The sequence below is a fragment of the Buteo buteo genome, chromosome 10 (genome assembly GCF_964188355.1).
Source record: "Buteo buteo chromosome 10, bButBut1.hap1.1, whole genome shotgun sequence".
Classification (NCBI taxonomy): Eukaryota; Metazoa; Chordata; class Aves; order Accipitriformes; family Accipitridae; genus Buteo; species Buteo buteo.
This window is the reverse complement of record NC_134180.1, coordinates 36,862,201-36,879,009: the sequence shown is the minus strand read 5'-3', so window position 1 is coordinate 36,879,009 and position 16,809 is coordinate 36,862,201. Positions and strand designations below refer to the sequence as shown.

The 16,809-nt window shown below is 40.5% G+C and overlaps 1 protein-coding gene across 5 annotated transcripts in view; it reads right to left on the bottom strand.

Annotated features, from left to right (window-relative positions):
* Positions 1 to 965: 965 nt before the first annotated feature.
* Positions 966 to 16,809, bottom strand: part of ELAVL4 (ELAV like RNA binding protein 4) — a 63,520-nt gene continuing 47,676 nt past the window's right edge. Inside the window, exons 4-9 of one of the 5 annotated variants that reach the window (XM_075037611.1) lie at positions 7,838 to 7,991; positions 7,224 to 7,449; positions 5,792 to 5,830; positions 4,019 to 4,026; positions 3,490 to 3,502; positions 966 to 1,388 (exon numbers count right to left, since the gene is read on the bottom strand). In XM_075037611.1, the coding sequence (XP_074893712.1) occupies positions 1,040 to 1,388; positions 3,490 to 3,502; positions 4,019 to 4,026; positions 5,792 to 5,830; positions 7,224 to 7,449; positions 7,838 to 7,991 (789 nt within the window). In that variant the 3' untranslated portion in view covers positions 966 to 1,039. Of the gene's footprint in view, positions 1,389 to 3,489; positions 3,503 to 4,018; positions 4,027 to 4,577; positions 4,581 to 5,791; positions 5,831 to 7,223; positions 7,450 to 7,837; positions 7,992 to 16,809 lie in introns of all 5 variants that reach the window. The other 4 variants (XM_075037612.1, XM_075037609.1, XM_075037610.1 and 1 more) reach the window with 4 other exon arrangements.

The window sequence follows — 16,809 nt, the reverse complement described above, 5'->3', positions numbered from 1 at the left end:
AATTTTTTTTAACTTTTGTTCTGCTGATATCCCATACTGATGACTTAAAGAAAAACCGTCTTGCAACTCATCTCCTTGCTTTTGGGTTTTGACTGTGGGTAACTGCGTGCCTGGGAAGAACACTCTCCCGTACTGTATTTAATATTTTTATTACATGCTATGAAAAGATACGAAGATCATCTGTTTGTAGCCCATCCTTCAAAAAACAATCTACTAATCCAGTTTAAAACACACATCTTGATCTCTAAAAAGTTACCAGTGCAGTATGAACATGACAAAGTTGTCAATTTCCCCTAAATTAGCCAGTCAAAATATTTTTTCTCAAATCCAGATTCTCTTGTAAAAATTCTTTATATTTTATAAAAATAGATTTTTCTTGAAACCCATTTTCAGCAAAGAGACCACCTCTTTGGCAACATTGTTAATGTTATTTAAATTGTTATGTCATCAGGTATCCCCCTTTACCCCATTCCCTAACAGAAGACTGTTTAGTTCACATGATACAAAAGAAAAAAGGAAAAATAAAAAAAGTTGCAAAATTATGTTCTTCTTTTTGCAATTTTTATTGTTCCTCTTTAATTTATGTGGGGGGTTTACCAATCTGATTCAATCAATGTTTTGAAAAAAGAAAAGAAAAACAAAAATTTTTTCTTGCTTTTAATCCCATTAGTTCGTAAAAATTGTTTTTGTTTTATTATTTTTTCAAATGAGTGAATGGTCATCTTAAAAAGACCCACCTTCAAGGAAGGTAGTAAAACTAGCTGGCCGGGTAAAAATCCCTGCACATTGTTATCTATGTATATTATATTCAACAACGACAGCTATGAAAGAACATTCAATGCATCAAAGGTTTTTTTTTTTTTTCTAAGCATTATAAAATCCTTTCCTGTTCCTCACAGGATATCCAATGTTTTAATACTTAGGCAACACTGGCTTATAAAGTCCATGGTTGAATATAAGCCTTGAAGAGTTTTTTTTTTTTTGTTTTGTTCGTATATATATTTATATATATATATTTTAGTAAGTAAGGATATGAAATTCAGGATTTGTGGGTTTTATTGGTTTTAAAGGAAACTTGCAATACTCTGTCTCCTAAACGGTATCCATTAAGGCTGGCAATCGCCATGGCAGCTTCGTCGTAGTTGGTCATGGTGACAAAGCCAAATCCCTTGCACTTGTTGGTGTTGAAATCACGGATCACCTTGACATTATTGACTGCTCCAAAGGGACCAAACAACTGCCACAGCACGCTCTCATCTGAGTCGGGAGACAAGTTGTAGACGAAGATGCACCATCCAGTCCCGGTGTGACCAGGGATATTCATTCCAACAAGGCTCGTCATACCATCAATTGTGATCGGAGAAAACCTACCAAGTAAAAAGAGGGGTCTATTCTAAATATATCTCTTGGCACAAGGTACACGGAACCAAGACTTTAAAATAAATAAGCCAATGTTAATGAAGGTTCTTGATCCTATCCCTGGAAGATGCCTACACAGCCACCCTTGGTCTCTAACTCCTACTTAAGCGGAAGGGAGCTGTTGTAAATCAACAGACCAAATCTGGGCATAAACGCATCTCCCTTCAAGAATAAGCCCTACTTAGATGCATACAAAGATCTAATAAAAGAAATGCTTAAGGACAATCTAAGTCAAGAAGGGCCTGTACATGCTGCTATAAACACAAGTTCATTTAAAAAGGCCTGTAGGAATTTGCCACTTATTCCCATCACTAAAAAATAACATAGTTTCAGGGCAATGGAGATCTAATGCTTTACCTCTTACTCGTTTCAGGGGAGGGGTGGAGAAAAAAAAAAATCAAACTTCAAGACTTATTTTAAAGATTAGTATGAAATGGCACTGTCAGGATTCAGCTGTAACAGTAGCCTCTTTAGCCAGAAATACTATTAGAGACGTCTTCAAGTGGTAGATTTTAATTCTCCTCCTAACATAGTCCTTAATTGACATACACTGGGAAAAAATCCAGTTAATAAAGAAGTCCTAAAGCTGGCCACATATTAAAGACGACTTATGCAGCTATCGTAGGGTAAGTAAGAGAGTGCATAAATGTAATCAATGAGCATGTCAACTAATACCTTCATACTGTGAGACTTCATGTCCATAACAGGATCTTAGGTCTTCGAATAGCCAATGCAGAGAGACAAGCTCCTAGAAATGTAATATAGCACCCTAACTTTCCCCCCGCCCTTGTCTTTTGGGACCTGTTTTCTTTAACTTGAACATCTGAACTGGGAAGCCAAGGCCAGGTAGTACGCTGATGAACACAACCATCACAGAATAACACAGGCTGGGCCGGACCTATGCAGGTCATCTGAACAACCTCCTGCTCAACGCGAGGCTAACTTCTTGCATTGGATCTGCTGCTCATGGCCTCGCAGAGGGAAGTTTTGAAGTCTCCAAGGACGGGAACTCCACTCCTGCAGCTCCTGCTCCAGGGCTCCACCATCCTCACTGCGAATGATTTTCCCTTATACTCAGTTGAATTTCCCCTGCTGCAGCCCGTTACTGTTGACTCTTGTCCTTTTGCAGTTGACCTCTGAGAAGAGCTCGGCTTCATCTTCTTTTTAATGCCCCTTGTAGGTAGCTGAAGACAGCAGTCAGGGGCTAAACTCTGCATTTGCTTTTCCTGAATTTTACCACGTTCCTCCAGCTTGTCAAGGTCTCCCCAGTGGCAGCCGTGGCCGACAGCACAGTGACTGCCCCTGCTCCCTCACCAGTTTAGTGTCACCCGTTAATGCAAGGAGGGTGCATCGCAGCCCATGACTCAGGATATTAATGAAGATGTTAAGCAGTATCAGCCCTCAGGATCAACATAATTTTCCTTTCATGAGTTTGAAAAAAAAAAAATGACATGCTTTCTGAAGCTACACTTTGGGATATGTTTTAAAATAACAACTGCACAGAGGAAACGTCTTAATAAAAATCCAGTTTCACATGTACCTTCAATATGATGAGTATTAATACCAGAACTGAATAATAATTCCTCAAGATTTTCTGAGTGATGACTGAGGGAGTGGAGGGGGGAGGGTTCTGAGTTGCTGAGTAAGCTCTTGTGCTCTCCAAAACTTCTCCTTTTACACTTGTAATATTTCCACACACATTTAGCAATCTGCACATTTTGCAGTGTATATTAAATAACCATAAGAGAAACTACACACTTGGTGGCTGCTCACCATGCTGGGGACTCCTGATGGCACTTTATATGTATATTCGAGACACTTGGAATATTCATCTTAAGCTGAGGAACATCACTGGGGTGTAGCTATGCTATAAATGAGCAGTTCACAAATGCTCACAGCATTAGATGTTCAGACATACATACAGGTTCGCAGACAGTTTATTAAAAATAGATGGCAATTTTCCAACTGAACTTCACTTTTGCAAATCCTACTCTCAACATCTTTTAGTTTCTCTCCCGCATACTGAAACTAGTAACATTATCGTAATAGTTCAGCATGGCTCTAACCCACGGTATTTCCCCAGCTGCTGAAAACAAAGACAGCTGGACAAGGCCAATTTATACTGCTCCTTCCACTGTATGTGGAATTGTAAATAAGAAGGCCAGGACTGAGAGCTTGTATAAGCCAACAGCTTCAACCTCTTTTGAAATTTGGAAGATGGGACTTTAAGCCCATTGCTGACAAGTGTCAACTGTGCAAGTAACATACGTAAGCCAGCAAACGCTCCTTTTCTACAACGTTTAAATTTAACATGAAGTACAACACTAATGGATACACTACTCTAAGTGATGTTATTGTAAAATCTGTACAATGCAAAGCTGTGCATGTCACACAGTAGGTTATAACGTTTTGCATTTTTGAGGAATGCTGCACTGATGTAAAGGGTTAAAGTTCCATACAGTTCACTGGAGAGTGGCTTTTCCCTGGAAACCTTTGGGAGCTATGCAGCTTTCAACTGTTTATGTACCATGAGCAGAGGAGCTGCTGTAAATCCAAGAAAACATGCCCGAAACTAGTGCAAGTGTATTGACACAAATACAAGATAACCTATTGCATAAGTAGCTTTGCTACTAGCTAGTGATCTGAAATTCGCGTCAGTAAAACCTTTGTTCCACATCAGCAGATCTCATTTTCCACCAGTACCACATACTTAAAACAGGGAAAGAAAGAACCGACCCCCAAACCCAGGAATGCTACACTACAGATGTTTCAGAAGCAGCCTCAGAAATTTTTATCAATATGGTATTTTTTTGTGGCCCTATGCTTGTAAATACAGGGTTTGCTAGTGCAAGCACAAGTTTAAGATTCGCTGGGAGGAGTTAAGAACTAAGTTCAGATGCCTACAAAACAACTTAAACACTGCTGTGATTTGAGACTAACGTTGCAGACTCTGAATATTAAGAAAGCAGATGCATAACCTATAAAGGCAGGTAACTCAGTCTCTCTCTCTCTGCAGGTAATATGAAATCAGAATTCAAACCCTCACTAGTTCAGACTAAGCCCTGTTTGTCCTGCACCACATGCCAGTGCAACTCCAGGGAAGAAGCAGCAGCAAAAACCCAGGGAAAACTCCCTGAACAAACCCGTCCTTCTGACACCGACTTGTACCTGACAGATACTCGAGGCTGAGAGTTTTGCCATGTTTTTGGCAATGTATCAAGAAACAAATGAGAGGGGAGAATGCAGGAGAAGCTGTGTGTGATAAAATCAGGTGGTAAGTTCTGACTCATCATATCACCATCACCGCTAAGGATATTGCGGATGTAACAAATGTACTAATGAACACCAGAAGTAGCGCTTCTGGGATGATACACTGCCTCTGTTTCAACTATTGTTTTTGCAAGTAGTCTTACCATTTGTGATTTGTGTGACAGCTACTGTGGCAGTATGTTACTGTCATCTACTAGCCAGTGTAAAGATATACTTACCGTACCATTTTACAGGATGAGCTTTAAAAAAAAGCTCAAATAATTCTCAAGTGTGGCGAGTAGACCATTTCAGAAGATTAAGAAGTATTTTCTCATCTTAATTGTGGGGGATTGCTGGACATCTTACGGTAACATCAGGAATAAGACTACACCTTTGTTTTGCTGTAAGGTTTGCTTGCATTGATGTGTGCCATTAGAAGAAACACTAACAACACGTCAACTCATTTTAGCTATCAGATCAAACATTGAACATCCTCATGAAACAGCATAAATGTTTATAAATCAGCCAAGCTTTATCACACATGCGTGCACATACATACAAACACACAGAGCTATTTTAAACAAACAAAAAAGAAATCTCAAGCACCAAGAAAATTTCAAAGTATTAAACCTGTAACAAAAGAAACTTAGGGCTGATTAAGGTGCACACAGCTATATTTTCAAGTCAAACTTGTGAAGCCAGATGTAGAAGGAATGAGGTCTTAACTGAGATTTAGATAACAGCAGCAGCGTAATTTTTGTTTTGAACTGTTAATTTTCCATTATCAGATCGGATATTAGTTAAAAACTTAAGTTAAGAGTTCTGATTCTGGAAAAAGCACCATTTAGGACAACTGCAGTTTGAATGCTTGTAGCTGTTGCACCTAAACCATTTAAGAAGCCCACCTGTAAATAAAAAAAGGTTGAAAAAAACCCACAGAATTTGTGTGTGTGGCCTTTAAAGTAACAAAACCAACTGAAGTCCAAACTTAAAAAGAATTTGACATGCTGGTGGAAGAAAAGAAGGAATTAAAAAAAAATAAAGTTAGTGAATTAAAAAAAATAAATTGTAGCACCAATCTGTGCCAACACGGACATCTGGCAATCTGTGGAATTCTAATTACCTCTTTACGCCATAGGCCATATTAAGCAAATTGTCCAGCCTGAAAAGAGAAGGAGGGTCTTTGGGTTAATGTCTCACAGATGGCAAGATCGCTCAATGGAACTATTATTAATAGCGTTCCATTTTCAAAGAAGAAACGTTCAACAAGTTTCCCACACATCTAAGGAGCCTAACAACTCCCAGCCTGCTTTGTTAAGTCTGAGGTTGTGCTTAAATTTCCACCACAGCATTTAAAGCCATTTTTAACTTGTCTACAGTCTTAGAGAAAACCTTAATTTCCAGGGTTTGGTTTTAAAAAATCCACTCTGTTTTGTCTTTTTTAGACAATATTACTATGAGATTTTTGCAAATAATTCCACTGTTCACCTTATATTTACAGTTAACTTGGGAAGAAAATGTTACAGTCCAAAATTGCTGGAACTGGAAAAATTCTTGATTCTAACTGCTTTAATATAACACATCCTCCCCTCTATATTACACATATTTAGTATTAATCCTCCATGATATGTCAATCTAAATGACCACCAAATTTTGCAGAATATAATCATCTGCTTTCCATGGGAGCACAACAAAGTCCTTCTATCCATGGAAGGATTCAGTGATAACCTCAATGGACACAGCTGCATGCTAAAGACAAACAAGTGTAAATTTAGTGTAGCCAATGACTGACTTTTTTTATGATCTTTAATTCATTAGCACTTTTCATCACTGAAAAACTAAAATTGCTTTCGAATAATTTTCTAAAGCCAGTAGGCAACTCAGTTACATATGTCCAAGTTTTCTTTTTTGAAGGCAGACTTTTTATTTGAATGCTAGGTTGCCTGAAAATTACTATTAAATAAAAAAGTAATGAGAACATCATGTATTGCTAACTCTGGCTTATGGATCAGATGGAAACAGTATATTCAGAATGCAAAGCATAAAATATCCCTGAAAATAGCTGAAGTATCACACCAAAGACTAATACAAGGTCTCTTTATACTAAGAGCAGATATCTCAGGCTAATAAATTTAATGATACTGCTGCTGACTGGAACAGACTCAGCTTTTTTCCTGCTACCAATCCACTGTCATTAACATCAAAGTCTAAGCTGCATCAGAACTGTAATAATATAGCAGAAAATAAAAGCATTACCAAAAAAATGAGAAAGAACAGGATAGTCACTGCTCATCTGATTATCAGTGTAACTCTATTCTGTCTTCCCTTTTTCTATGAGCCTTCATGAGATCTGATTGTACAGTACTTCAGCTGTTTTAGTAAATACAACATGACTACTGCTGTCAGCAGATTTTCCTCCTCATTCTCCAGGAAAGAATACTTAATTTTACAAAGAAAATCAGGTCAGCCTACGCAACTAAAGCATATTTTCCTGCGCAGCACCTGCCCCACATTGTCATCACTGGTGGAACTTCAGTTCTTTTCCAGGTAATTACCTGAATCTCTGAGCCTGGTGGTGAAGTGGTCCAGGGTAGCGTCTGTTGGGAGACTGATACAGCTGTGAAAGGAGTGCCTGGCTTGTTTTCTGGCTGGGGTTATTGGCAAACTTCACAGTAATTGGTTCTGTAGCACCACTGGGCTTCTGGCCATTTAGTCCCTTTATGGCTTCTTCTGCCTCTATTCTCTTATCAAAACGGATAAATCCCACACCTCGAGAAACCCCTGGGAAGCAAAGACATGTGAACAGATGAATATTTGTAGGAACAGCCTCATCTGCGTAATGAACATAAACTGAATGTTGGTTTTGACTTCACAGAATACATGGCTTGCAAATTAAGGAAATCCTATAAAGAAAAATGCTCTTCCCCATCTGTATTCTCCAAAATCAGCCCCTACTGTATTTAATATAATGATTTTAAGTAAACAACATTCTGCATTTTGAGATCCCTCATTAAAAAGCCAGCAGTTATGCCTCCAAACAGGCACACTTATAAAGAACCAGCATTTTACACTAAAGGTCGTATTGTCTTAAACCCAACTGCCAGCAAGCGTTTACAATTTTGCCATTTCCAGAAAAATATGCATATATCGAGAAAAGTTTTCTTTTAACCTGTGACTTGATCAACCAGAATCCGTGAGGTGATGATGCGCCCATATTGTGAGAATAACTGCTCTAATTCTTTCTGGGTCATTGTTTTCGGAAGGCCGCTGACATACAAGTTCGCATCTCTGATTGATGCTGAACTTGGACGGGCATACGACACCTATGGATTGAAGAAAAGGAAAGGCAGATTAGTAAACTAGAGTCACCCTCTGCATTTTAAATGGACAGATTATCTTCTCTTCTTTCACAAGCAGTAACCCTCAAGTTCAGATGCTACCTGTTCTGCAAAACCAACAAAGCCAGGAAAGGCTGGCAGAACAAAGGAAGAGCTAGAGAGACCTTAAAAACAGACGCAAGGGTTCTTTAAGTGCAGTCATAAAGTAACTATTGTTCAGAGGTAGATTAATGTGCAGCTTCCTACGCATGGCTTTGTAAATTTACCCCTATGGGTTGTGGGTGTAGGGATGATTTACTGTATCTAACATGTAATAACCTTAGCACATACATAGCACTCTGAAGTTCCAGCATGTTTTTCTTCGCCCCCCCCTCCAAGTGTCTGAAACAGATCAGGTTATTTGCAGAGCGATCTTTTGTGCTATCTCTTTGTGTTTTCATCCTGAGCTGGCAAGATCTGTTCTGGATGAACACTAAAGTACTGGTGAAATTAGACTAAATGAACATCTGCTCAGGGAACTGTACACTGACACTCATTGTCATATCTGCAATTTATCACAAGAAGTTCCCTTGCACTGTAAGCCCAGAACCAGACCATAAAATATTATGGCCAAGCAAACAAGAAAATCTAGCTGAGGCTCTGCATGTATGCTGGTGGAAAATTACTAAATCAAGACTCTCTTAACTGCTCTTCTACCTATGAATCAGATTTATAATTATAATATGTGCATAAAAAGCCTTATGCACTTTAAAAATAATATATACATTTAGAATACACACATTTAACATAATAAAAGTACTTCCTGGATAAAGCCTAATGGCAAGTATTCAGCACGGATCATGAAGAATTACTTCGCAGCACATCTGAAATAGCATTGGATCCAAACCTGAATATTTTGCACTTCATCTTGATTTATTTAAATATAAACAGATCAGTACCTTCCTGCATTATGTCTTAAAATGTGTTTTGGAAGGAAATGGGGTGTGTGTGTGTGTGTCCCATCACAAATACAATGCATTCAGCAACTATCTTCCCCTTTTCCTGAGCCTTAGCCCAAACATAAATGATGTCAAATGGATGTCTTGATGTGTTTTATGTGTCAAAGAGTTGTCTTTATGTGCTCCACACCTAAAAATAGATGTTGACTCAACACAGAAAATGATGTTAATGACTAATATTTGCTTCCATAATCTTCTCTGCATAATAGCAGACAAACTCTAAAGATTCTAGATTTTAAGTCTTTTGGCAACTTCTTTATAACTTACATGTTTGTACATAACCTTTTAAATCTAACATTTACAGAGAAGGCTAGAGAGAGGAGGTGGAAAAATTTAGGGAAAGAAATGTGAAAAAGAGGTTAGATAGAACATTTGCATCAAGCTCAGGCACAGCACAAAGGCACAAGCAGACGTAACAAGCAGAGAAACCTTCAGCACTGATCTCGGCACCTGAAAGGGAGAAGGATCTTGGGGTGGAAACTATTTTGTGCCTCAGCGACTCAGGACCTCACAGCCCACGAGCTCCCGATGGGGTGCAGCACTGCAGCCACCGGATCGCTGGTCCCAAACCCCCCTCTGATGCTCCAGGACCAGAACACGCACAGCACCCACTCGGCTTTTATGTAACTAAGATGAAGCCAAGTGCTTGGGGAAACCACGGACAACTACGCTGTGCTGTCACCTACAGATACCGTGCTGAAAATCACTGGTTTTGACCGTGCTTGGTTTGGTGGTCTCGTGTCAGTGGCTTCTCATTTATACCCTGTGCCAGGGCATTCGGAAAAGCAGACACTCTCTCCACGCTCTGCAAATGCCTTACCTTGAGAGGGTACTGTAAGGGTTCAGACACCTACAGTTTAACCTACTTTAGGAATAACAGTTTAAAAAACACCTCAGAGCCTCTCTGGAGTGGGGGTAGGGACCTTACCTATTCCTCAAAACTGAGAGCTGCAAAATTAATAAAGTTCCTGGGAAAACAGCCAGGGGTTTCCTTTGGGTTTTCTCACTCTGGCACATTCATTAACCAAATGCCACATTACAGGAAAGTTGAAAAGTATTGGGATATGCAAAAACCACTACTTCCCAGAGCACTGAGTGCCTGACATTTTTTATATCTATATACTTCAACATACAGAAAATTCTCTGCTAGTGGGCCACGCAGACACACAGTGGAAGGAGAGACTGCACACGCTCACAAATCCACCTACTCACAGCACATGTAAAAACCTATTGCTGCTCAGGTCTAATTTTTATTTCCTCCTGCCATCAAACATTCAGGTTGCAGGGGAGCCTGGGCCAAAGAAAGAAGCTGCCAAAAGCAACTCAGCCGTCTTTAATATCAAGGAGAAAAGGTTGCGAGCTGAATGGACTCAAGGCTAGTAATGTCAATTATTTATCTGCTTTTGAATCTTTTTCATCTTCCCTCTCAGGTCAGCCAATGACAAATTGATCGGTTAGACTGTGCCATCCTGCTTGCAAGCTATTATTCAGTTAGTACTGAGGACGGGATGTCTTCCTGTGTATTAGCTATCAAAGGAAGAAATCGCCCACCCTTACCCTCCAGCTCCTTGTGCTGTGAAAGTTAAAATGGGAGCCAAAACCAGCTCCCATTTTATCACTGAAAACCGCAAAGCACTGGGTGAGGATGCTGCATTAATTCTTTATATTCACACTTAAGAATGATTTTTTTTTTTTTCCCTCACAGCAGTGTTAGCACCCTGTAATGAAACAGGGTGTTGAAAAAGAGAAGAATATTGAAATCCTAGCCACCACAAAAAATTCAAATAAATGAGCTGGAAAATGCCAAACTACTGTTTGACCCAGGCATTTCTCAGCATTAAAAAGTCTGTCCACTTGTATGACAGTTGGAGGTCGAATGAGGGTGTTATATTTCACTGCATAAGATCATTTAGGAGTTCTTTGGTCAAATTTGCAAGGAAGATAAAATATTGTACAATTCATTTTATGGCTTGCTGGCCTCCGATGTTAGTTTCTATAAATATATATATATATACTGTGAAAAACATTTGCTAGGATATTTCTCATCTGACATTAAGCATTAGCCTGTGTAAGGGCTTCTATTCAGTATAAACAGCCACCTCAAGAGTCTGCACTACTGTCTCCAAACACCACTGCAGAGTCATAAGGTCCAGCATTTCATATCTTCCATGGTAATGCACATTTTTGTTCAGGAGCACAGAAAGTATCTCCAAGTTAATTATCTTCCCTATTGATTTCCTACCCATTTTCCCACTTAGAAAACTTTCTGATACATTTCTAACCTCAAGACTCTTCAGAACATAAATTGAATTGGTCTGGTCTTTCCAAGCCAGAGCCCACAGCAAAGGCACCCAGAGGCATGAACGCATCCCATTTGTCTTACAGAGGCGAGGCGCTGGACATCTAACAGCAACCATTTAAACACTGACACTTAACCACTTCATTGCTGCTCATTGTAAGAGATGCCTTCAGCTCATATGCTAATCCTGGACTTCTCAAACAGTAAGTCCATTTCTAGAAGCCTCCTCCCCAAATTCAACTCCTGTCTGCTCTGAAGAATGGCATCATCCTTTCCGGAAACGACGTGCTCTGCCAGCAGAGCCACCCTGCCCCAGCCAAAACACCTGCTGACAAGCAACCTAGCAGCTCACCTCTTTCAAAACCAAAACTTCTCCAAGGACGTGTGTGTCCTACTCTGCATCTAGCATTACTCACCTGGGGAACGTGAGACTAGTCAGGAGCCTTTGATCGGAGAGTGCTGCATGGCAGCACAGGCACCCAGAGGCCACCAAACCACCCACCGATGGTACCGGCCATCCCTGGGACATCTCTCCAGCCACAAGCAGGTAAGGTGCAGTCAGTGTTAAGCCACTCCCCAGGCAGCTTTCAAAAAAGTTTGTGTAACATTCAAAAATACTAAACTTCTTGCTGACCTTAATTCTGAAAGACTTCGCTTTGTCTCTCTGCGTGACACTCTCCAAGATCTAAGATTTCTCGCATGACTTTTGGGGTGAGTCACTTTGGTTTTTTTCTGCCTGAGGCCCAAACGTGTAAAATGGGGACAACCCTTCCTTCACTTGCTGCCTTTTATTCCACTGGTACACACTGGAAGTGCTTTAACACAACCAAAGAGCTTCACACGTGTAAGCAAGTACTATCTTATTTGTTTCACACACATGTAGAAGTAAAATCTGCTTAACACCAGAGGATGGGCTACGGCCAGAAGAGATGTTTCCCCACGGCCACTTCCAGGCCCTCGTCCATGCCCTAATTTTGTGCAAAAACACAGATTTGAGAAACCCTCCTGTGAAAGCTACGTGCTTTGGCAGAACAAGTACACGCAGAAGCCCTCTGGTCCAAAGGCTGAAGACCAAGAATCCGGAATATTTTCACATCTGCCACTTGCACCGCTTTGTCCTTTCTCTTCTCCAAACCGTTGGCTGGGGGATGGAGGGAACTGACAATGCACTTTACTGTTGAGCAATTTAATGCCATTTTACTAGGATTAATTATGATTGCAGGTAAGATACAATGGTCTATCCCATCATTTCAGGAAAGACATCCATATATAATAACCTAGAAGCTCTCAGGCTGTACCAAGAGCAAGGCTAAGAGAAATAATTGCTCCAGCTGCGTGGAATGAAAAGGACTCATTGGCAAAACTGAAGCAGTTAAAAGAGAAATCTCGATTAAGAAGATGCACAAAACTACCAGGTAAAGACTCTCTGGTGGTTGCTGAAAGCAGCAGAGCCGAATCTGAACCTTCAAACGCAGCACTGAAAGGTCCTTTGAGCTGCAGCATCACTACAGGCACAAAGGATAGAGGAGGATTTATTAACAAGCACTACAAAGTCCAGAAGGTTACACAGACAGAGGGTCCTGAAGAGCAAAAACAAAAAGTAAACTTAGTTGAGGCTTTCCAGGTCTGTGGCATCTTTAAAGTTTCCTGTCCAAGGCTTTGTCCCAAGGTGCAGCAGTCACAGCAGATGACCCCTCTTACAACTAACTCTGAGCTACCACAAAACAGAATAAGCAATTACCTTATTTTAAAAGGAACTGTAGAACAACTACATCCCAAACCTGCAGCTTCCAAATGCCTGTAATCTGAATTTTCAGGGAAGGAAAGGAGCGCATGCTTTTACACCTCTACAAAGCTCTGCTGAAGCTTGGGTGGAAACACAGCTGAGCACATCTGAAGGCAGCTGATGAGCAGGCAGAGCACACAGGGTGCAGGGTAACTTAAAAATGCAAACTTCTCTTTGACACAGTCCAACATGCTCGGCTCCTACCAGTATCTTCCACCCCTTCAGTCCCTCCATCTCCTCTCCCTCACAGAACACCTAAGCCCTCTCTGCGCCTTCCCCGCTGTTATTTCATTTTCCCAGCTACCTCACAAATCAGAGTACAGCAAATCTCTCCATACACCCTCCCCTTACCACGTGGCCTCGCAAAACATCCCATTTCTTCACTGGGAGAAGCAGCTGCAGGAGGTGGCTGGCCGGCTCCATGGCAGGTAGCCCCTGCAGAGGCTATGGGAGAATACAGGTGGAAAACAGAAGGGTTTCGGCAGAATGTTGCACCAAGGGCACCCAATGCCAGAGCTCTGATACCATAACTAGCAAGCTAGCACTTTTGGGGGTTAAACCCCACCATGCCCCCCAAGCAGTTTGGGATGGGGTATGGAAGATGCCACGCTCTTCCCCATCGCTTGCTGCCGCAGCCTTCCTCCTCCCCTGCCTTGTGCTTCCCACGCCTCCTTCACCGCCGAGCAGGACTGGAAGGCAATCTTTTTGACAAACGACTTCGTAGGACAGAGAAGTCTGAGGTTGCTATTATTTGGTTCCCCTACAGTGACAGGATGGTTTGTAGTTTTGCAGACAATTACAAGAATTAACATGGACAGATTTAAAGCCTGAGTTTTGTAGAAATATCTGGCATTTTGAAAAATGCCAGAGAAACCAAGATAAATAGCAAGATCTTTGAGCAGTAATGTTACTACTTTATTTCCAGAAAATACAGGACTACTTTCTCCCACAGCCCTATTCACTGTATTTTAAACTAAGACCATCCAGTCCTATTGATCAAAACAAGAGAGTAATGCAGAAATAAACATTTTGAACTAAAACCAGAAGTGTTAAAATGGCAGTAGCTATATTCCATGTTATTTACTCATTTAGCTGAAAATTAAAATAATTAGAGAAACCCTCTGATCACAGAGGAATGATCCTATCTGTTTGGTATTTTATCATCTGATAGATTTGATGGATTTAAAAACTGGAAGGGATCAAGGGCTCAGAGAACCCAGATTCCTTCTCCCCTCACTGGAGACTTCTCCCTTTGCTCCAGCAGCATCACAGCATGCTACCCGCTCCTGCAAGGGAAGAAAGAAACAAACCTATTTCGCAGGCAACAGTGAAAAGGAAGGAGAGGGGGACACAAGACTGTACTTCAGGGGGTCACTAGCTCTTTTTAGATTTCAAACCTCCTTTCAGAAGAGAAACCACTGTTTCTCCCTTGTCCCAGCATCCCCCAACATGAAGCCAGGTCACCTGAATCCCCATGTAAATTGTAAAATGCTTCCCTCGCATCCTTTCAGACATTGTCCTTTTTTCCGGGCAAAGCAGCACAGTTTAAACAATCCCATGCATCACACATCTTACTTTCCTTCTGATACTTGATGCAACTGAATTGCCAGGCAATCTTCAACAGCAGCAGTGACCTTTTATGTGCATTTATGGATGGGCAAATTTAATTTCTAAAAATAGATTCAATTTCTGAAATATATATTTATTTCAACACACGCTCTATCTTCCCTCATTCTAAGCTGTTTTGTAGAATTATGTCAAGCTTTAGCTGTAAAAATAAAGTGAAGCCCTTTTCCCTCACAAGATGCTGCTGCTGCTACGAAATGGCGTAAATAAAATATGCACTATGATCAGCTGAGGAGGAACATAACGTGTATAACCTATTACCACCAAATGCATAACACTTCCTTCAATGCTTTCCCCAAACAGATATTCTGTAAATAGTCACCTCTCGACTTTGACTTGAAAGGGCATCACTGACTTAAATAAAATGCACATAAATATTTTAGCTGCTACAGTGAAAAGGGATTATTTATTGTAACAATGAAATAATAAAAAGAACATTTCTTCAGTTATTTTAGTTCGCACATCTGAGAGCAGACTGTGCCTAGCTGTTTTGCTGATCCTGCTATAAAACCAGTTCCTCCTGTGACTGCATGGCTGTTTTGCAAGGCATCAGGAGAGGGAGAACATTAAGCTGCCACAAAAATGTTACAGAAGTGAAAAGGACATGATCTGGGGACGCGTGCAGAAAATATGTATTTTTTTAGAACAGGAATTAAGCCTTACAGGGTCAAAAAATGAGTACAAATATGACCCCCCAGAGCCAGCTCACGTTCAGTCTCTGTGCAAGGGACAGCAGAGCCCACAACTGTTTGAGCAAGGAGATGGGACACAACCAGCAGGACCAAGGTGACCTTGGCAGGCAGAAGTAATTTGCCCCTGTAAAAGGGCTTTCACAGATTATTCATTTCAACTTTCCATCAAAACAGCTTCCAAACAAAAGGCAGCCACAGAAATGCTACCTGCAGGGCTGCAGCTACCCAGCATACATGGGCAGAGGCCAAGGTTCAGCCTATCCATCAATAGGACACTACAGATTCATTCTGGGGCATAAAACCCAATCACACTCATTAAGAAAAAAGAATAAAGCAATGCTTAGTACTTTTCCTGCTCAATGTTATTCTAGTATTTAATTAAATATTTTTTAGCCTACAGAACTACATGCCACCAAATCCCTTTCTATATGTTCTTTTGAGACAGGCTTTTTTAAGGCACCAAAAGTGCATTTTTAATAATTGTAAAGGGCAACTAGCTAGACTAAAGTAACCAGCTCTGATAATTAAATATAGTAATTCTATGAATCAAAATACTTCAACCTTATAATCAGTCACAGTGAGATGCTGGAGAGGGGCGTGTGGGGGCAACAGGCAAGCCAGGAGACTTCAGCAGCCCTTTGGAAACCAGGGACGTCTCCAGCAACGTGGGCACTGCCAGGAGCAGTAAAAACCACGATTCATCACACCATGCGAACATTGGGAAACCTCCATCCCCATCACACAGTACCAGGGAAGCAGACCTAATTTATTAAGATTTCTAAGAGCAAAACATAATTAAAAATACAAAAAACCAAGGGGGTAAGGTGAGGTAATCACACACGATTCTGCAATTAAAAACTGGGTTGGAAACTCCTGATTAGATATCCATATGTCCAAAGCTTGGCTATTTGAATAGAAGGCTCCTCTGGGTTGGTTTTAGACAACCGCATGAACATCTACTTGAACACAATTTTATTTAAAAAAGCCTACACATCTTCCCAATCACTGAAATGACGCAGCTCCTGTGCATGTAGATTAAGTCAATCTCTTTGCTTATTATTAAATTTTAACAGCTTTCCAGAGGCCAACAAAATGTCATATATTCTATAAAAGTCTACTAGCTATTAATAAGCATGAAAAACCCAAACCTAATAAATGACTTGTATTTGTAAAATCTATACCGAATTGAAAAAAATTAAAGAGAAAACATTCTGCAAAAATGTTTTAGCATTGGAAGCTCCTGGATAACAAAAGTCTTACTATACACGGTGAAAGGGAAGGCATGTTGAAAAACGTAAAATAATAATTGGGGTGGGTTGGAGTTTTTGGAGGCCTTTTTGTAGCTTATATATTTCCTGTAACCTTGGAATATTATGACTGCAATAGCATTGCTCTGGCTCAC